The 21916-nt window shown below is 42.1% G+C and overlaps 1 protein-coding gene across 3 annotated transcripts in view; it reads left to right on the plus strand.

Annotated features, from left to right (window-relative positions):
* The first annotated feature begins 10741 nt into the window (after window positions 1–10741).
* Window positions 10742–21916, plus strand: part of BCHE (butyrylcholinesterase) — a 28090-nt gene continuing 16915 nt past the window's right edge. The window contains exons 1-2 of one of the 3 annotated variants that reach the window (XM_071438144.1): window positions 10742–10918; window positions 13957–15478. In XM_071438144.1, coding sequence (XP_071294245.1) covers window positions 13962–15478 — 1517 coding nt within the window. In that variant the 5' untranslated portion in view covers window positions 10742–10918; window positions 13957–13961. Of the gene's footprint in view, window positions 10919–10946; window positions 11113–13956; window positions 15479–21916 lie in introns of those variants that run through there. The other 2 variants (XM_071438146.1, XM_071438145.1) reach the window with 2 other exon arrangements.

Consider the following 21916-nt stretch of genomic DNA (forward strand, 5'->3'; position numbering starts at 1 on the left):
AACAAAAGCAACGCCAAGTTCTGCACCTCAAACATCAACAGAGCTTCACAGCCCCTACTGCTTCAGCTGTACAAAGGTTCTCATATTCCACGGACTCTAACAAACAAATTACATGTGCTAAGGGTAAAACTGTAGAAAGGGTAGCACACAAGGGTTATAAAAATACACAACTGTTTATTAAATATGCCCTAGAATTCATAGTACAATGTTTATTATTGTTGTTTGTAAAATCAAAATTAACAACTCTCTGATAGCTGATTCTGTTACAGTTACTAAGAAAGTATTACGTTTCTGTCTCAAGTACTGGCTACTGTGTATTAAAAATATCCTAGAATGTATGTTAGGAAGTTTATTCATAATCCTTCTATCATTATTACTTGCAATGCTACTAGATCAACCTAGAAAACTCAAAGAATTTACTTGTTCTAACATTCTAGATCTGTTAAGGCATACACATGCACATTAATTTAGTAATGTCATAAGCAAATTCCAGTTGCAAAGTTTTTCAACTGAGAATTCACCACCTGTCACCATTTTAAAAACTAAAGTCACCTATTGAAGTCAATAACAAATTTCTAACTAACAAAAGGAAGACAAGTATATTGCACTGTTACCATAATAACTGAAAGATTAAAATGCCTATATTTCTTTAATTATTTGTAAGTTGTTCATGTTGAATTTTTTTTATTCCCAAGTGCCACACCTACACATTTTTTGAACATTTTCAGGGATGGTTCCATTGCCTTTGACCCTTTCAGTGAGGAAACCTTCCCTATTATCCAGTCAAACCTCCCCTAGGCCATTGGAGGCCATTCCCTCTGGTCCTGTCATGGTCACCTGAAAGACAAACCCCACCTGGCTGTGCCCCCCTTTCAGGTACTTGGAGAGAGCAAAATGTTGACAAATTAATGTCAACACCCACTCAGAAAACAATCCTGGTTTTCCTGCTGGGATAAAGGAAAATTCTCCTTTTTGCATGCTAAATTGAGGGATAATAGAGAGGGTCTGCACTGTGTTTGCCCCCAAAGTGGAAGCTGCTTTCAGTACACACAGATGGTGAATCATCCTTTACCCAGAGGAGTACAAATTCTGTCCTACAAATTCACTGTGTTCCCATATTTGTCCACCAAATTGTGTCCTCACTGCTGTAAATTTTGTATTAAATTATTTAGGTCAGCTTAAATTTGGAAAGCAACAAAACGAGCACCATTTTTTTGCCTCATTTACATGTCTGTGGTTGCTGTAACACAGTTTGCTTCCTAAATTAAAGTGATGCAAGCAGTCTGCCAAGGAAATGCACGGCAGTATTTTTTGGTTATATTTTTAAAAAGCTAGTTGTAACTCTCAGTCATTAACCCAAAAATAGGTGGACACGTGGAGACTAAAAATTCAGATTTCCTCCAGCATGCACTGGATCTGTGGATACTCTGGTTTGAAGTTTCATCATTTTCCTGTGAATGAAGAGCATTTTGAGTCTTTGCTGAATGGTTTGAGCATATCAATATCTGTGATCCTGTGATTAAGGCCTGCCTAATGGCAGGTATTGTCAGGATCCAGAGGATCATATTAAAAGCCATTAATAGCTCCATGCTGTGCTCTGACATGATGCAATCCAGCAGCTGCCCCGTGGAGAAACACTCCAGGCATCGTGTCAAAGGGACACAATGCTAATAACTGGGTTAGGATGGGTTTATTTCATCCTGATGGTGCCAGAGCCCTTCCTGTGCCTTTGGACAGGCTCCTCCTCAGGGCCTGCCCTCATCCCACCTCTTGTTTTCACTGCTGCTGAGATTCCAGCTCCTGCCAAAAACTCCAGACCCCATTTCTGGCTGGCTCTGTCCCAGGCAAACACCTCCCAGTTCCTCAGTGCTTCCCATAAACATTTCCACGCAACTCTGTCAGCTCCTGCTGCCTGACATTCCTCTGGGGATGCCCTGTGTGGGCTGACAAAAGTTGCTTTGTGGGTTTCCCTGGGTGGGTCCCACCTTTCTGCTCCCACCAGATGCCCCTTGTCATAAATGGGAATGTTTTTATCACTGAGGCTGCTCATAGCTTTGCATGGAGTGACCCAGCACAGCTTTCCAAGCAAGTTCTGGTGCTGTTGGTACTGCAGGCCTTCTACTTTCTTTTTATTTATTTATATTTTTTAAAACTTGTATTATTTTCTCCTACTCTGGAGAACCTCCGTGCTGATCCCAAAAAACTGAATCCCCATTTCTCATGCACCAGATGCTCAGCACAAACTAAATTCCCCCTGCCCAGGTACCCATCATGGTAACACCTGTCTCAGCATTAGCTGGAAATCATTTGCATTGTGACACTCTGGGGTCACCTAAGCCCAGAGGGACAATGATTTGGGAAGCACAGAAAGAGCTGGATCCATTCACTTGCATTCCCTTTGGTCAAACATCTTGTTTCCTCTCTGTTCTGGTTTAATTATCCCAGCAACATTTGATAAATTTTACTCCTTGCCCATCTACTTTGGAATAGCTTCCAGGTTTCTCTGTAAAACATCCAGATTCAGGCCCTTTCCTATCTCATGCACCAATACCTAATTTTCATACAGATTTTTATTGATTGCTTTTCTTGGTGTTATTTTGTTTTGCTGTTTTACGGCTGCTGTTAACATTTACTAGAGGAATTAATTTACACTCTGCGTGGAAGGACATCACTGCAGATATTTTGGCAACATGAATTGTGACTAAAATTTGGGGGGGGGGTGTGGAATAAAAGGAGGAGGAGAGGAAAGGCAGCAAAGGAGGGTGAGCAAATTGCTTTTCCCTTTTCAATGGTTAAACCCTAACCACTGGTAAATGGCCTTTCAGTGGGGAGGGCAGCTCATTTGTGATACAGGTACAAATGGGCTCAATCAGAGAAACAACCCCACAGGCACTTCCAATTCTTTGTGTGACATTCAAACCCTCCAATGTTTTCAGCAGCTGATGATGGGATTTGCCCTTTTTTTTTTTTCCCTTTTGCGTGAACACTAAAATTAAAATCACTTGAACGCTTCCACCGAGCCGGTCCTCGCCATCGTGCTTTATTCCTCCAGGGGCTCTGGGAAATAGACTGAGAGTCTCTGCCAGCCTGAATGATGCTGTGATTCTGTTTTATGGAAGCTGAGGGAAGGCAGTCCATGTGAAACTCAGCAGCACCCACCCACCCACCCACCTGTGGGCTCCCTCCAGCGTGAGCGAGTTGTAGCTTTGGCAAAAGGCACAGGGGTTTGTGCCATGAGGTTCCATCCCTGCTTTCCAAACCCATTTTCAGACAGAGCCCTCACTGCAGCCCTCATTGGGGTTGATTATTTTGCACATAGGAGTCACAGCTGTGCTGGTGGCTCCAACAAGAAGCACTGGCAGCTCCTGGGAGGGCTGGTCCCAAGTGGTTTTCCTTCCCCAGGGGGTGGCTGCCAGCTCAGGAGCCCAGGAATATTCTGCATAACATCTTTTGGTTATTGCCTGTAGTGACTTCTAGAAAATGCAGCCTCTGAATCCCAAGGGCTGGCTTCTGTTTGTTGTGGGGAATGGATGGAAATGATGCTTTTAGTCAAGATTACCACCAAAAGGTCCTTATTTTTGGTGATATGTTGAGAGAAAAACTAGAAAACTGCAGCTATAACAGTGGGGTATTTAAAATGAACCAAAAAGGATGGTGATGTCCCTAACTTTTGGATGTCTGAATGCAGTCCAGGATTTTCTTATGATCTTGGGCACATCTTTCAATTTCCCAGGTTCCTTGGTCTGACAGCTTAAACAGAAAGTCTTTCAGGACTCTCTTCATGTGTTTTGCACTGAACCTGCCTCCAGGCAAAAGGGAGAAAATGAGCAGAGAATCAGAACAATCCTGCAGCCACTAAAACTCCTCTCCCCAGCCGAGGTCCGTGAGCTCTGCCAGGTTCTCCTGCACTGCACTCAAGTTTTCCCTTCCTGTTTTGACCTCTTGCAACTCCTGCTAAAGGAAAGTATGCTGCAGGACCATTTTTGGAGTTGAAATGCTCTGACATGATAGAGGGCAAGGGATTGGAAAAGTTGGTGGTTTAGGCTTGTACAGTTTCCATCGTGCAAATGAAAGTGGAAGGGAGGAAAGAGAAGTTTATGGGGTGCTTGAACCATCAGGGATCTGCATAGGGCAGGATGATCATGAGCAGAATATACTGTTATTAAAGATAATTCTAACTCTTCTATAATAAAGTATTTCCTAATAGTTCTACATGGATAAGCCTTGTAGAATCTATAAGGTTATCTATAAGATAAGCCTAAGGAATCAATTTGGCCTCAATATTTCAATCTGTACCCTCAAAATCCATACTGAGCATCATATTTTGCACATCCCCTTACCTTTCACTTAATGTTATGTACTTAATATATAAACATACAGCAGCACCTGAGGGAGTCTCCTGTATTTTAGCAGGAGGCCACCTGTTCTGCCAGGGCTGTTTTTTCAAGCAGATGGCCCCATGATGGATTATCTGCTCCTCGCCCATCGCAGCGCCTTCCTGAACAATTTGCACTGATGTTTATAATGAGGTGTTCCTGCTTACACAACACTTGCACATCCACAGGACAAAGTGGCCTTCTGCTGAAAAGCCACCTAGCCTGAGAAGATTGTTTCTGGGCTGGGGAAGAGCTTTCCCAAGCCTGTTCCCAATGGGATCTGGCAAGACCCTTTGGAAGAGGTTGGCATGTGGTAACAAAATAAGCACAACCTCTCTCAGGCTCATCTGTTAAACCCAAAGTTATATTTATTTCATGAAACAGAAAAGCCAAAAAAATAAAATCTGCTGGGAATTATAAAAAATGAAGGGAAAATGGCTCAGGAATTTTTTTTTGTAATGATGAGGAAAAATAAAGTGTGTGCTGATGTTGGCCAATGCATCACAGAATCATTTAGGCTGGAAAAGCCCTGTAAGATCAAGTCCAGTCACAAACCCAGCATTGCCAAGCCCACCACTAAGCCATCCCCAAGTGCCACATACACAAATCTTTGAAATCCCTCCATCCCCACGCTTTTCCTGCTGCTGGAGCAGTTTTGGGGAGGCGCAGCCCAGCTGCATGGGGGCTGCAGTCACCTCTCAAACCTCCTCTCCACAAACCTCAGACCTACAGCAGGGCACCTGGGGCTTTATCTCATGACAAACACCCAATTATCCCCACTAAAATCCGTGGCTGTGACACATTCAGGAGCTGTGACCCTTTAATGGGATCACAGGCTGGGACACGCTGAATTTGTTCCCTCTGGAACTTCCCACCCGCAGGTCCCAGCAGGTCCTGATGCCAGGATCAATTTTTTCATTCCTATTTTCACTGTGCTGGATGAAATTGGAATCTGAAAACTGCAGTGGCTTGGGCTGAACCTTTGAACATCCTTATGGCATTTCCATCAGAGACGTCATCTCTCTTGTGGGTGCAGAAACTCAGAGGCAGAGGATCATGTTAGACAAAGCCTAAAATAGTGAGAATTGGGAGGACTGGGAAGAATTTCCACTTTTTAGATACAAATTCTACTTAAGAGATTCAAATGAGCTCATTGATCCACCAAACCTCTTAGTTATTCACAGAGTTTTGGTATGGGAGAGCATAAAATGGTGAATTTCAAGCTGCTGTTGTTAGGTGATTATGGGAATTCAAATATCTTTACTTTAAACAATTAGAGCTTTACTATCTATAGGAAAGAAACAGGAAACAGAAAGAGAAAAAAAATTAATTAATTGTCTGCAGAAATCTGTGAAACCCAAGTTATAATTTAATTAGTTTTTTTCTTGCTAGCTAAACACCAGGCTGCAATAATGGCATGCAAGTCATGTTGAGTACACATTAATCATTTTTTATTTTCTTCATGGAATCTGATCCCTAAAAGATAAAATACGGAATTATGTAATACCTCAAGGAACTAAGAATATGTGAACATCAATAATAATAATAATAATAATAATAATAATAATAATAATAATAATGTCTTCATCTTTTCATTGGCTGTATTTTCTCAGTGGGTCTGATTTCTCCAAGATATTTATACAAGTACAGACCATAATTGTGCTAATAAAGAGGAAATTATACTGATCTATAATTAGAGTAATAAGGAGAAAGGTACAGCAGATCATAATTGAACCAATAAGGGGAAAGTACAATCATGTTTAATGGCTTGCATGAGTGTTAGTGTATTCTGTATACTTAATAAATTGGTACCCATTTTCATGGTGTGTATCTGAAACACTTTTCCTGATATTATCAAATCACCTTTCAAGTCTATTGTTGGGCACTTCTGCTGGCCCTGTAACCCCTCTGGGGTGAGGAATAAGTAGAATAATAGAATTTCAGATGGGTTTGACCATCAGCTTCAATCATCTGTAGCAGCACTTCATCCCCGTCCAGGTTTAAATCCACAGATACACAGGTGTGCAGTCTCCTGACAAGGGTGAGATTTGGAAAAAGAAACACAGAAAAGGTTGAGAGGTGTAACCCCACGGGGTCACTGTGTTTGGGCATGAAAAGATGCTCTGCAAGCAGGACGTGCTCGAAGGACAAGGCAATGATTTATTTCCTGATATTCACAGTAGAATAACGCGGCCGCAAGCCCCAGAGCTGAGCATCAGTAATTCCTTACTGCTGCTGCTGCTGAGCTCCCACCTTCTCTGGGCTTTTTTTTTTTTCAACCTGAAAATTTCACAGCTCGCAGCTTTGATGTGTTTCCCTGCAAGTCCTTGAGCTGCTAACTGTCCCCTTCTCAGCAATCTTCCCCCTGTCTGCAGTTTGACCTCTTGGAGCTCGTAGAGCTGGAGTTTGCTTGTTTCCCTCGCAGCTTTTTCTCACGGCGGGGTGGTTTGCTCAGAGCTTCGAGCCAAGGTCGCGCAGATGCTCGGCGTGGAAATCCTGCCAGGGACCAGAGACAGAGCTGAGCCCTCCCAGGGGAGTTCACCACGGCTCAGCTTTAAAGCAGCCTCCCCACGTCTTCACAGAAATGACATCAAATAGAGTTTGGATATAATTGTCTTGTTGATTTCCCTCTCAGCCATTAAAAAAAATAAGGATGTTTCCTACATTTACTTTTACTTTCCTCAGACATGCCCACTCTTGGTGTGTGACATCCTTTACTCTGAGGTGACACCTGCAAAGATTTTCAGCCCAGTTACCCAGGCAGGAGCCCAGGTGCTGTTTTTGAGCTGTGGATGGCTTAGAAGGGCAGGACCAAACCAGGTGAATGGGATCTTCATGTGCAAGGTCAGAGAACACCTTGGGAGAGAGGCTCATGTTTTGCACCAGAATCATCTGAGACATGCATTTCTCCAAATATTTTTCTCTCTCAAAGATTTCTCAGCTCTGCTAAGTCCTGAAGATCAATGGAAAGAGAGAATTTACAAGAGCACAGAGTGACAGGACAAGGTGGGATGGCTTTAAACTGAGACAGAGGAGGTTCAGGTGGGATATTGGGAATTAGGAATTGTTCCCTGTGAGGGTGGGCAGGCCCTGGCACAGGTGCCCAGAGCAGCTGGGGCTGCCCCTGGATCCCTGGCAGTGCCCAAGGCCAGGCTGGACACTGGGGCTGGGAGCACCTGGGACAGTGGGAGGTGTCCCTGCCATGGCAGGGGTGGGGCTGGATGGGCTTTGGGGTCTCTTCCAACCCAAACCACCCTCTGATTCCATGATTCTGTGATGATATGGAATGTGTGTGAGTCAGGATTTTAATAATACTTAGGTAAAATCCTGAGGGGCAATAATGGTGAACTAAATAATAAAAAAATGCTATATTTTTATAGTACTATATACTATAGTGAACTAAATAATAAAAAAATACTATATTTTTATGTATTTCCATATATATCCATATATGATACCTATTGTTCTCTAAGCTTCTTAAACTAACAAATATCAGTTTTCCCCAGAGCTGAACTTTGCTTTCATTTCTTCAGACACTTGGACATTTCCTTGATCAAAGTCCCCGTGTCAATGTGACAATGATTTCACATGAAAGAACAAAAGGACACTTTCATATTTTGTGGAGATTTAAAAAAATTGGCATTACCTTATAAAACCTCATTAGATAGAAGGATAGACCTGTTTTAAAGAAAAAGGCAAAACCCGTAAAAGTAAGAGTATAAATACATATATGTCTGTAGGTGTACAGCATATATTTTTATATATATATATTTATAGTATTTCACTCACTGGCTTGCACCTCCTTTTCTTCCACTCTCCCATAGGATCACTGAGAAAATGATGACTCTCCACACAATTACTGAGGGCATTAAATGTGTTCAGTCTCTAATTTTTGCACAGGTATTTTTAGCAAGCTAAGTAATAACTAAAAGAAGTGTTTCCTCTCACCGCACACAGTTGTAAAACTTTAATTTATATGTTAATTTTTTTAATTAAAGAGGGAAAAAATGTAGAATTTGGCTTAGTTTTCTTTAAAAGTACAGCATAAGAGCTGAACATTAGGCTGAAGGACAGTAGTGGAGAGGTCTGACATTTACCTGGAGACATCCAGGTAACCCCCAAGGCTGAACTTGGAGTTTCCTGGTGCCTTGGAAACAGCCTGAGACAGTGGATTCACTCATCCCAGGGTCACCTTGTCAGAAAACTCCACATTTTGCATTTAGTAAAGCAGTGCCTCGGAGCAGGAGGCTGCTCCTGGTGCCCTGGGCTCTCTGAAGAGGAGCAGGGAGGGGAAGGCGCAGCCCTGACAGCAAATGAAGGAAAAAATGGACAAGGTTTGAAAACAGATGAAGCCAGAAGCAGCATTTAGTGTTTGAGTCTCCTGCTGCTTCTCTGCTGCTCAAGGCAAAGAGGTTGAGAGCACAAGCATGGTCATAAGAATCTGAAATTTGCTTTACAGTGGCCTCTAACAAGATTTAGGGGTTATGATTCATCCCTCTGATGTCAGAGAAATGAGGGAAGTGTGTGTCACCTGGAGACATCCCCAAATGGGCTGAGGAGGCAGCAGAGAACGGCAGCAAATGCTGAAACATTGAGAACTGCCTCAGTCTGAGTAGCACCATTCAGTGTTTCCTGCACTTGAAAGGTTTTGATCAGCAAGAGTTGTCACCAGAAATAATTCTGAATGAATTTTATTATTAAAAAAATGTATTATTTAAAATTTCATTATCAAGAATTTATTATTAAATATGTATGTAGTTATTATTAATATAGGTTCATTATAATGGTATTCATGTTATTATTATATTATATTTATTATTATACTATATTATATTATATTATATTATTTATATTATTTATATTACATTATATTACATTATATTATATTACATGATATTATATTATATTATATTTATTATATTATATTATATTATATTATATTATATTATATTATATTAATTATATTATATTAATTATATTATATTAATTTTTTTTATTATTAAGTATTTCTATTACACTGCTGAGTTAACAATCTTGGTTCCAAGAAGTCTGAAATCCCGCTGTATTGTACAGTTCTGTGCTGAAAGTTTAGGGATTTTTCACAGAATTATGGAATCCTCAAAAGGCCTGGGTGGAAGGGATCCTAAAAATCAGCCAGTCCCAACCCCTGCCATGGTGGTTTAGGTTTAGAGTGGGACATATTCTCTCCAGTGAACATATCCATGCAAAATACCTGTGGAAGGTCTGATCCCAAAGGACATGGTAAAATTACCAGGAGAAATGAAATAACCCTGCTTTCTTAAACTTTCCTCTGTTAAAACACTAATTCCCATGCTGGCTCTAAAAACCCCACTTGAAATCTCCATATTAAGGTCTATAAACTTAATTCTTAACTTTTTATTTCTGCTTTATTCCTGTTCTGTGCGTTGCCAAATATTGCTTTTGTGTAATTGAAACAGAGCTGTAGTTTGATTATTAAACAGGGAAGGTAATTGTGTTCGGCTCTAAAGGGGGAAGCAAATGTGGACAGCAGGAAAAAAAGCTTAAATTGTGGAAAAATGGCTTTTTTTTTTCTTTTTCTTCAGAGCAGAGCTAGACAGCAGATGCTGCTGGGGGACAGCAGTCCCAGCTCCAAGGGGTGACTCTGTGGTTCCGTGGGGTGGCTCAGGGAAGGGGGTTTGACAAGAAAGTTTGTAAGGGTGGTGGATGGAATTATTTTTCTTTTTCCCACCCCTCTGTTTTGATCTGTACCCTGCAGAATTGTGGCGCTTTAATGCTGTGCTGTGGGACACGTCCCCCATCCGTGGTTCTGCCTGGCTTTGCACCTGCAGCCTGGAATTCTGGTAGCAGCAACGCTCAGGAGCCTCAGGAAAAAGGAGGATATCAGGTGTGCTCAGCACCACGGGTGATTTCCTGTTTGAGGCTTAAGGAAAGAGAGCGAGCAGCATGTGACACCACATGGGTCCCATTTTTAACCCTAACTCAGAAGGGGACAATGCAGCTCTGTGCCACAGCCTGGATGGGCAGGAGTCAAGTGATGCAGCTGGTGCTTGACATGTCCAGGCAGGGCACATTCCTGTTTTGTCTGCCACAGCTGTTAAAACCAATAATAAATACTTATTTACAAAGAAAATCTGACATTTCAGTACAGCAAAAAAAAAAAAAAATACAGGTGAGAGTGCTCTAAGCAGGATGAAAGAGAGGCTTGAATTATTATGTTTACATTTCTATTTATTTCTATAAAACAGATGCCCCACACACAGAACAAATCTCTGTGTTTCCTCAGGCTCATGCCTGGTTTTGCCCAGCCTGGGGTTGTCCCTGGAGCATTTCCAGGGCAGCTCTGGGAGCAGATGTGGGATGGGAGGCAGATCAAGTGGCTGCTGCCAACTCTCGCGAGCTCCATGTCAGAAAGAGTTGATTATAATGTCAGCACCGGCCAATTTACGGGCTTAAAGCAGCAGCTGCACCGCTGCATTTCCCCCAGGGATCCCAAGATCCCCACTCTTAAAAACTTTGTAGTTTCTTGTAATAGAAGCAGGGTAAGTGATTCTCTCTTTGCACGTCTCTGCCTGCCAGGATAATTTGCGGTTCAGCTTGATTTGCGCGGGGATTGGGATCGCGGGGAACGCTCTGCTCTGCCCATTTGTTGCTCTCCAGGGGAAGCTGCCTCTGCTCTGCAAGTGGAACAGCGTGTGTAGCAGACCTTGGCATTATTCAAGGGATCCTGGGCTAAGTAAATTAAGCTGAGCTAGAAATCACTTATTAATTCAACCATCTTTCCTATTTAAATAGTGATTATGTAGTCCAGTGTATAGATTTTTTGGCTGGGTAAAGATTTGCAAGGGGGAGGAAAGAGGCTTTGAGATAAATAGTGTTCCCTCGCTGAATAAGAATGCAGAAGTAGAGTCTGTTTAACTTTTGCTGGGGGAAACTACTACAGCAGCAGGTTTTTACAATGTGCAAATACACTGCTTGCTATAGCTCTGCTGGGTTGGTGTTGATGAGCTGAAGCAATCTTCTGACCCTTTTACTCTCATTGTAATAATCAAGTAATGTTTGTTTTGCTCGGTTTGCTTTACGTTGCTGAGCTTGGTTTAAAGCAGCATTAAAATCCTTATTAAATGTAATATTTGCCAGGCATTCAAGGTGTAATAATAATCCTCTGTCGCTTGCTACTTTTGTTAATATTGGCAGAGTGACCTGGGAGTAGATGAGTTCTCTCATTCAGTAGTACAAAACTTCTGTGTTTTTCAAGCTTGATCCAACTTGTTCTTTGAAATGCCAGAGCTAATTTGAAAGGAACAGAACTAAAATTTTTTGGGTTTTTTTCTCACTACTATTATGATCTAAAACTATTGCCTCTATATTTTGCAATGCTACATTGTTTATCCCATCTCTTTTTAATTAACAGGAAAGTGCAGGAGGAGAATTAATTTTAATTACTATTTAGGTGGATTAATCTTGAGGAACTTTAAAGTCTCTTGTTTTTCTTAGCATCATTTTCTCTTCATAATGACAATATTTTAAATACCTTATTATTTCCAGCTTGTGGTTTTGTCATGATCAAATTCACTGAAGTAACAGTGCCACAACAGACTTAGATAAATAGCTTCCCCCATCTCATAGTGTTAGTGGATGCTCCAAAACCCAACTGGATCCCTTATCCATCATTATTCTTCTCCCAGCTCTGGTGGCTTTTCAGGATCTTGGGTTTGGTTTTGCAGAGGGGCTGAGAGAAGCTCTGGGACGCTCAACATTAATGATTTTTTAAGCACAGATTTACAGAGCAAACCAAATCATTCTTCTCACCCCTCCTTCCATGGCATCTCTTAAATCTTTTTGAGAGAGTTTTAAAATGAAACGTGCTTTGTTAAAAAAAATGATCCCAAGTCTGTGTTGGTTTAGCAGGCTGGAAATATTCAATAAACCGGGTAGGTGATGCCAAATTTTCTCAGAGACAGTGGGATTTAGGGTTAAGTGTTTTAGCAAACCGAGGTAAATACAGGCTCTTTTTTTTGTCTCAGTGCAGGTTTAGGTTGGATATCAGAAAAGGTTCTTCCCCCAGAGGGTGCTGGGCACTGCCCAGGCTCCCCAGGGAGGGGCACAGACCCAAGGCTGCCAGAGCTCCAGGAGTTTTTGGACAACATTCCCAGGATGCCCAGAGTGGCATTGTTGGGGTGTCTGTGCAGGGCCAGGGGCTGCACTGGAGGATCCCTGTGGGGCCTTTCAGACTCAGGATATTCCCTGATCCCATGCCTGGCACAGAGAGAGGGGAGCCAGAAGCCAGTGATGTGTGACTGAGCCTCCTGCCAGTGCCAGGGTGAGTTGGGCTGACCCAAACTCCTTGGGAGCTGCTGGACCCTGTGAGCTGACAAATCACATCTCTAATATTTAACCAAAAATGGGACAATTGCAGGTTTCTGTCAGTCAAGCTGAATCTTGGTGGAGTGTAAGACCAACTCTGGAGTCTATCGCCCTGATTTGCCACCTCATCTATTTTACTTTAACAAAACAACCATAAATGTTTATCTTTTCTAAAATTTGTCTATTTTCTGTCTGTTTAGATGAATGCTAAAAATACTGTCCCTGAAGATTCCTCCCTGCTCCTTTGATGCTGTCTCAAAATCGGGAGCCCCTTTGCACAAAATCTTCCCTTCCACCCCTCTGCTGCATTTTCCTTCCAAGAACAGGCAAACAAGCAGGAGGAGCTCAAATTAGGCCACAGCTGTATTTTCCAGAGAAATTATCCTCATTCCTTTTAAGGACACGAGTGCTCCTCATTAACAAAGAATGGCCTGTTTAAAGGGACAGGACAAAGCAAGCCATGTGTGACAGTGAAACAGGCAAAAAAAAAAAATAGAAGAGAGCTTTGTTGAGCATTTTCAGATATGTAAACCACAGAAATGGATTTATGCAAATGGGCTTTTTGTGAATTTCCAGTTTCAAGGATGGAAGGATGGTGCTGAGGTTTTATTTGAAAAGGTTGGGGTAAAAAAGATTATTAGGGTGCTTAAATGTGATACATAATCAACATTTATATACTTAGCTTTAAGATAATACTGATTATCACTTGGAGAAGTCCTCAGGAAGGAAAAAGCAGACCTTACCCAAATTATTAGGCACTATCTTCATATATTGAAAAATCCTTGATGCTTTAGCATTTTAATATTAATTCTAAATAGCAGAAGTATGACTGCTTCATATGATTCTGCTGGTTGCAAACTTGGTTAAGATGCTCTAGAAAAACAAGATGTTAGAAGAAATTATTCATGTAGGTTTTGGTTGGTGGGTAAATCATTTGCAGTGGTCAGAGCCTGCTTGTATGATTTCATCTCTCCTGGTTTGTTTTCCTCAGTTCTACACTTTTTAGCAAGGGAATTTTTCTGAAGTACTGACCAAATACTAAATACAATCTTTGCAACACAAATAACCAACAAGAACTTACAGTTAAAAACTTCTGTGCTTTGTGCTCACTTTCAGTGCCCCTGAGGTGACCTGCACCCTTATTTAACAGACCATTTTGGTACTAATACATTGCAACACTAATTCTGAATTTATTTTTCATCCTGTGTTCCAGGCATCATGATTTGGACAAATGGTTTAGGTCCCTTCACCGGGTTTCTGATGGGGTTTCTCCTCCTGTCCGTGTTCACCACGAAGGTGGTGCCTGAAGAGAACATCGTTGCGACCAAGAAGGGCAAAGTCAGAGGGACCAGCCTGCAGGTGCTGGGGGGGACAGTCACAGCCTTCCTGGGAATCCCTTATGGGCAGCCCCCCATTGGGAGGCTGAGATTCCAAAAGCCAGAACCTAGGGAGAAATGGGCAGATGTTTGGGACGCCACCAAACACGCAAACTCCTGCTACCAGCCCATAGACACAACTTACCCGGGCTTTGCTGGCTCGGAGATGTGGAACCCAAAAACCAACCTAAGTGAGGACTGTTTATACCTGAATGTGTGGATTCCTTCTCCCAAGCCCAAGAATGCCACTGTCATGGTGTGGATTTATGGTGGTGGCTTCGAGTCCGGCTCCACTTCCCTGCCTGTCTACGATGGGAAGTTTCTGGCCAGGGTGGAAAGAGTGGTGGTGGTTTCCATGAACTACAGGACTGGTGCCCTGGGATTTCTGTCCTTGCCAGGAAACGAGAAAGCTCCTGGAAATGCAGGTTTATTTGATCAAAGGTTGGCACTTCAGTGGGTCCAGGAGAACATAGCAGCCTTTGGAGGCAATCCCAAAAGCGTGACTCTGTTTGGAGAGAGCGCTGGCTCGGCCTCTGTCACCTATCACCTCCTTTCTCCTGAAAGCCATCCTTTATTCACCAGGGCCATCCTGCAGAGTGGGTCTGCAAATGCCCCCTGGGCTGCAATTACATCTTCTGAGGCCAGGAACAGAGCAGTGGCTTTGGCCAAGCAGCTCCAGTGTCCCACCAGCACTGAGTCAGAGCTCATTTTCTGCCTCCAAGACAAGGATCCGAAGGAAATAGTGGAAAATGAAATTTTTGCTGTTCCAGACGGTTCTTTTTTACAAATACAATTCTGCCCGAGCGTGGACGGTGATTTCCTGGTGGACATGCCAGAAGTATTGATGGAGAAGGGTCTTTTCAAAGACACCCAGATCCTGGTGGGTGTTAATAAGGATGAAGGTTCCTTTTTTCTGGCATACGGAGTGCCTGGCCTGGACAAGGACAGCGACGGCTTGATCAATAAAACCCAGTTTGAGGCAGCTTTAACTCTGGCCTTCCCAAGAGCGAGCAAACTGGCCATAGAGTCCATCATCTTCCACTACACAGACTGGGAAAACCTGGGAAAGCCGGAGCACTACCGGGATGCCATCGATGACGTCATCGGGGACTACATCATCATCTGTCCCGCGGTGGAGTTCAGCACCAGCTTCGCCCAGCTGGGCCACCACGTGTTCTTTTATTTCTTTGAGCATCGCTCCTCCAAGCTGCCCTGGCCAGAGTGGATGGGGGTCCTGCATGGCTACGAGATCGAGTTTGTGTTCGGGCTGCCCCTGGAGAGGAGAGTCAACTACACCAAGGCTGAGGAGCTCCTGAGCCGCTCTATGATGAGATACTGGGCAACTTTTGCCAAAACTGGGTGAGTTTACTCTGGAAGTTTGTTCGGTTTGATGTGGTTTCAGCAGGGGGAAAAACTTGGGCAACTTTTGCCAAAACTGGGTGAGTTTACTCTGGAATTTTGGTTGGTTGGATGTTGTTTCAGCAGGGGGAAATCTCGGGCAAGTTTTGCCAAAACTGGGTGAGTTAACTCTGGAAGGTTGGTTCATTGGTTCGTTGGTTGGTTGGTTGGTTGGTTGGTTGGTTGTTCTTTCAGCAGGGGGAAAAGCTTGGGCAACTTTTGCCAAAACTGGGTGAGTTTACTCTGGAAGGTTGGTCGGTTGGTTGTTTGGTTGGTTGGTTGGTTAGATGTTCTTTCAGCAGGGGCAAAAGCTTGAGCAACTTTTGCCGAAACTGGGTGAGTTTACTCTGGAAGTTTGATTGGTTGGTTGGTTGGTTGGTTGGTTGGTTGGCTGGTTGGATGTTGTTTCAGCAGGGGCAAAAGCTTGGCTCTTTCAGTGCTGCTTTGGAGCCTGGCTGGAATGATGGAAGCAGATTAATTGTTCAGTTATCCAGAATTCTTATTTTAGTTCTGACAAAAGCACCAAGGTTTCAATAAAATAAACTGTTGATGTGTTGCTCCCTGTATTGGGCAAGCTTAAGGGATCAATGCTTATCCACCCATAAAAGCAAATACAAAACATTTCTTTGCCAGGGCCGCGGTTGTTACAAAGGCAGGTAATGGTTTCAAGGGTTAGAAACAAAATATTTCGAACACTAGAAAAGACTTCCAGCAGTAGAAGTAGGAGGAAAAAAGCCCAATTTCCTTGAGGATGTAATTTGCTCAGAACATTCAGGTGTACAACAGGGAGGTGTGTTATGTTCACTCGATGAAGACATTGGGATTTCAGAAAGCCTCTCCTCCCTGTGTGCTGAGTGCAAGCCCAGGACAAAATCTCCAGTTCCAGTCCACTCATCTTGAAGTGAAATTTGGCCCAGCCTGCACAAGGAGCAAATAGGAATATTTCATTTGGGTGTTGGAATGGATTAAATCCAACCCCTCTGCAGCTGGGCAGCCCTTGCTCCTCTCAGCAGGGCTGGGGGCTCTCAATGAGATGCTCAGTTTGAAATGAAAATGTTTCAGAGCAAAAACAGCCCCCACCATAATAATCATGTAGGATTAGTCCCAAGCCTGGTGGGAAGGGAAGATTTCTTTTTACAGAAGTTTGGTTTGTGCTCTCTCCTGAGAAAATTATACATACAAAAATCTGTTCCTTGGAGAACACACAACCAAACAGTCAATTCACACTCTAAAAAGCATTTCTTTAACTTTAATGTTAAAATCCTGCATTAATTCTGTTTCTAAGGTGGACCCTGTGTTTGATTTGTCAAGGATATTTAGATTTGTAAAGGGAACTGAACATTGGAACAGGATCTAATTAATTTTTTTAATAGATTAGAAACCAGAGGGGACCACTGTGCTCATTTAGTCCACCCAACCTTGTACATAACACAAAACACAGGTAGGACTGAAATGTTCCCACTGATTAAAAATGTTTCCACTGATTAAAAATCCAGAACAAACACTGTTAGGTTGTTTTAAACCTTAATTCCACTTGAAGCATTACATTATAAAAGTTAGTGTTTCCAGAGTGAATTTGCCTGCTCTAACTCTGCATTTTCCAAGTTTCACATTTTGTTTCACAATTTTTAAGATTCATTTTATGATTTTTGTTCCATATAGAGGTTGGTTATTAAGGATCTATTAAAATAATCCTTATTCCTTTTTTTAAAAAATTGTTTGTTAAACAAACAGGCTCTACCCTTGAGACTTGCACTAATGCGCTTTTTCTCAAATAATCACTCTCCACATTTAAACCTGTGATTCATCCACACCTTGTTGGAACTCTCCCTGCCAGAATTAAACACTGTCATCCCCACAGAGTTGTAATTCCAGGTGTCACCTCTCCCTCCCAGTTCAGCCTGACATTCCCTGCTTATCCATCCAAGGCAAGAGCTGTTTGTGCTTCGTGGTGTTATCTTGGGGCTGCCATTTGTCAAAGGCTCCACCATCCATCCCAATTCCATGTTCCCCCCCATGCCTGGGCTCCTCCAGCTCCAGGACACCCCAAAATTGGAGGCTGCCAACCCCCAGCCCTGTGCTGTCCCTTCCCCTCATCCTCCATGGTGAACTCAATGCTTATTTTTATGTGCATCCCTTTTTTAACAGATTTACTTATCAATCGGTCTGATTGATTGATTGATTGCCTTGATTTGTAGGAGGATTAATTACTTAAATGACTCCCATCCCCCTTATATATTGTAATAAATATTTATTTTACCAGAAGAGATGAGCATATTAAAACTCAGAAAATAACCAATAGCTGTGCTCATCACTGCATAATGCTTTCATACAGCTTTAATTATTGTGAAATTTAATCTAAAATTTAATCCACGAGCTCTTCCTGGCTCCCTCTTTGCTGGGAGCCTGAGCAAACCCCTCTGTGTGAGTTTGGTGGGGAGGGCTGTGATGCAGAGCAAAGCCTCCAGTGGGGCTCAGTCTGGAACTGAGCTGGGAGGGTGATTTATCAAGGCCAAAAATGCACCTGATGGGTTCCCAAGATGAAGGCAGACGTTGGGAAAGGCTTGGGAACACGTCCTGCACCGTGAAGATGGGCTGTGACACCGTTCCTTTGGGGCTGGTGTTGGTGGAGAACAAACCGAGTGAAAGTCCCTTGTTCCATCCTGCCCCAAAGGAGCCTGCAGCAGCATCTCCCACCAGAGACAGCACATCCTGCCATTGAACACAACTATTTCTTGGTGGAAAAAGAGAAATTCAGGTCTATATTTGATTTTGCAGAGCGATATTTACATTTCTTTGAACTATTGGTTTCCATTGGATTATGTATGTATTTCATTTTCATGTATATATTTCATTTTCACGTATATATTTCATTTTCACGTATATATTTCATTTTCACATATATAACTTTCATGTATATATATTTATATATAAATCACAATAACCTGCTCTGCAAAACACTGTTCCTGTCACTGCAGCTCCTAAAATTAGACAGCACAAGGTACATTCAGGTTTAAGTTTGTGGAAGACAGTCCTGTCACCTACTCTGATCATCATTCACACTATAATTAGATTACCCCACAGATTGAATTTCAAGTGGTTTCCACAGCAAACAGCAAATAATCCCTCCCTCTGCTCCCACCACGAGGATCCAAACCACCACTATTGGGGAAAACAATACAACCCAGCAATTTCTGTGTTAGTGAAAGATCAGATGAGGATTAACCCTCTGTGTGACCCTTTACTCATTATCCAGAGCAGAGCCACCTAAGGCTCTGTATCCCATTAGTCAGAGTCTGCAAGCAGTGGGGAAGTGATAAAAATGCCCAATAATTCCAAAATTAATAAGCAATCCTTTTTTTTTTTTCCCCAGCACATTTGAGCACAGCAAACATTTATGAGGAGCTGGGGAAGCCCTGTTTTGACATAATGTTTGTAGGAAACTCTGGCATGATCAAAGGGCAAACCTCTGAGGGGAAAATTACCATTGATGTCTCCAGCAGATGAAGAGAAAAATCAAGCAAAAATGAGAAATATTGTACAGCACATTTTTTAGTGAGGGTGTTTGACCTAATATTCTAATGTGCTGAAGTACAAAAGCACAAGGGAGGGGAGAGCAGCCTGCAGAGGAAAGGAGATGAAGTAGAGTCAACAGAAGTGGAAGAAATCTTGTTTTTCCTGGTGTTTTCTGCCTGAGAGGTGCCAGAGCTGCTGCTCATGAGGGGCCTTCCAGCCCAGACTTTGACCTTAGTGATGATCTCTGGGTTTTATTATCATGCAAGGAATAAAAACGCTGATAGGAAAATTAAAAATGTGCACTGAGGAGCATTTTCTGCTTCTGTCATGGCTTAACCCCAGCCAGCAGCTAAACCCCACAAAACTGCTGCCCCCTTCCCCCACAGAGGGATGGGAGAGAGAACTGGAGGGATGAAAGCAAAGAAAACTTGTGAGAAATCTTTAATGTCATGTAAGGACAAAAGGAAATATGTTAAGGACACAAAGTGGCTCCTTCAAAGCATCCCAAGAGTGTGAAATCCTTGATTTCTGCATTTCTCAGTAACTAAAGGACACTGTCAGCCAGCCCAGGGGTTTCCCAGCCCACCACCATCCCCAGCAGGAGTGGATGCAATTTTCCAGATCTCTCACACTTCCTATTTCACATCCTGGCTAAGAAGAAACATCAGTGATTAGTGACCATTTTTCCTGGGAAAATGACAGGCATTTCTATTTTTGAATAGAAACAGGTATGGAAGATGTAGAGGATTCAGCAGGAGACTGGAACACACATTTCTCCTGTGAGCCTCGGTGCTGGTGCTGCTGTTTAGACTCCAATTTCTCTTCTGCATCCCTGGGAATAGGGTCATTTTTAGGAATCTGCCATATATTGACATAGTCTGTGAAGATCCTGCTCAAAAAGTCTTTTTCATGGCTGAATTTGGGTATCAAATAAGTTTGACCAAGTACCCCAGCCATTCCTTTTTAAGCTATTATGGTATTCCATAAAATACTTTTATTTTTCATACATTTGAGCCTTGAAAGAGCAACATTTTCATCATACTCTGAAAAATCCTTGTTCTACCAGCAAGGGAAGAAGGAGACTTTCTACTCCTGCTGTCTGAATAAATCAAGCCTAATAAAATATTTGGGTTATAAGAAAGAACAGATTCCAAAATCAACATTCATGATTCACACTTTGAGGTTTAATTCCTCCCTTCACCTTGACCTGGGGTCTCCTCAGCTTATTCTTGCATTTAAGAGTATTGGCAGTTGAATATCAATTCATAGCCTCAAAATCATGTGATGAAATACCAGATATCACCACAGTGAGACAAGAGAGATTAGCAGATTGGATTCAGCAGGAAACCACAGTGTGGTGTCAGGAAAAGTGCTGGATCAGCTCTGGTATGACTGTGTTTGTGTGGAAATAACATTTATTTTAACAATAATGTTAATTTTCACTGGTCTTCTCCGAAATTTTTTCCCAGCACACTTGATTTTAAGCCACGCTCGTGAAAAAACAAATCTCTCTTTTTGAACATTTTTAAAGTTGCTTTTTCTGCCTCAATTTTGTTATTCTTCAGAAAGCTTTTGAAAGCAGGCAGGTGACACCAACAGCTCCGAAAAATCCCCAGCCCCAGGATGCTCTGCCAGCTCTGGGAAGGGGAAATTTGATTTATCCCCAGAAAAACTAGATGGGATCCCAAATCTGTGGGTGCCTTTTCCATTCCTTTATCCATTAGATTTGGTGAGTGTGTTCTTTAGTGATGAGGGATGCAAAGTGACAAGAGCCAGACAAATCAGATGGGCTGAGAACTCAAGCAAGAATATACCAGAGCACACAAAGATAATATTTTTTAAGGCTTTGTGAAAAATGTTTCTGATAAAAGGAAACGGGCAAAACTTGTCTCCCTGCCAGTTTTACAACTGCTGAAACAAATCTTTGCAGCTTTTTCTATAAAGTGAAACCTTTGAAATATTTCCTCCCATGTTTTAGGGGAATTTGTGAGGCTTTGATTGTCCCACTAAAGCTGTGAAGCATTTTGTCTGGTTATTATTGCCTTCCCCTGATGTTCCTCTGGCAGACACATAATAAATTTCAGTGCTTTTGTTACCAACTTATCACAACCTGTTTATAGAGAGTACTTTCAGAATAATGAGAACAAAACCAACAGCCTCATACAGAGTCCAGGCAGCACTTGAACTGGGGACCTATATACTCTGGGTATGGGAAGGACTGAATATACCGGGAAAAAATAAAAATAAAAAACTCCCAGCACTTTTAATTTCCTTATACTTCAGGAAGTTGGAAGTTTTATGTGCCTCTGAGCCATTTCAAGGGAAGAAATTTACTGTGGGCTGTATTTCTGCCAGAGATTCACTCGTGTTCACAGGAATAGAGGAAAGTTTTGGGGTTGGAGTCACTTTGATCCTGACAGGGTCTTCAAATACTCCAGAGCCAGAGCTCAGGAGGACCAAGAGGAGCCTTTCCCTGAGGCTGCTGCTCCTAAGATCTCACACCCTTCCAGAAAATTTAATTTTTCATCTTAACAAGTGATTTTTTTCCTGATTGGGTCAAGAATCCAGAAAAAAAAGAGATTTCTGGATAAAAAAAAAAAAAAAAGGAGTATGAACAGAGTGGGAGAGAGATTCCCAAAAATACAAAAATATACATGGAAAGCCTTTCTTCCCCATGTTAGGGAAAATTAAAGCTTTCATTTTGACCCAAAAGGACACATTTACTCTCTCATTCACTGTCTGTCATGTGAGAAATTTCTGAGCTGTGCAAAGAAATTGCAGAAATTATAGTTTTGAAAAAAAAAAAGGGGGGGAAATAGTTTAATTTTGAAGAAAATTTACTCCTATTTTTCCACCTTCAGTTTTGAGTTCTTAAAAGTGACT

This window comes from Agelaius tricolor, unplaced genomic scaffold (genome assembly GCF_023055355.1).
Source record: "Agelaius tricolor isolate 1412-34295 unplaced genomic scaffold, bAgeTri1.0.p SCAF_12, whole genome shotgun sequence".
In the NCBI taxonomy this organism is placed as follows: Eukaryota; Metazoa; Chordata; class Aves; order Passeriformes; family Icteridae; genus Agelaius; species Agelaius tricolor.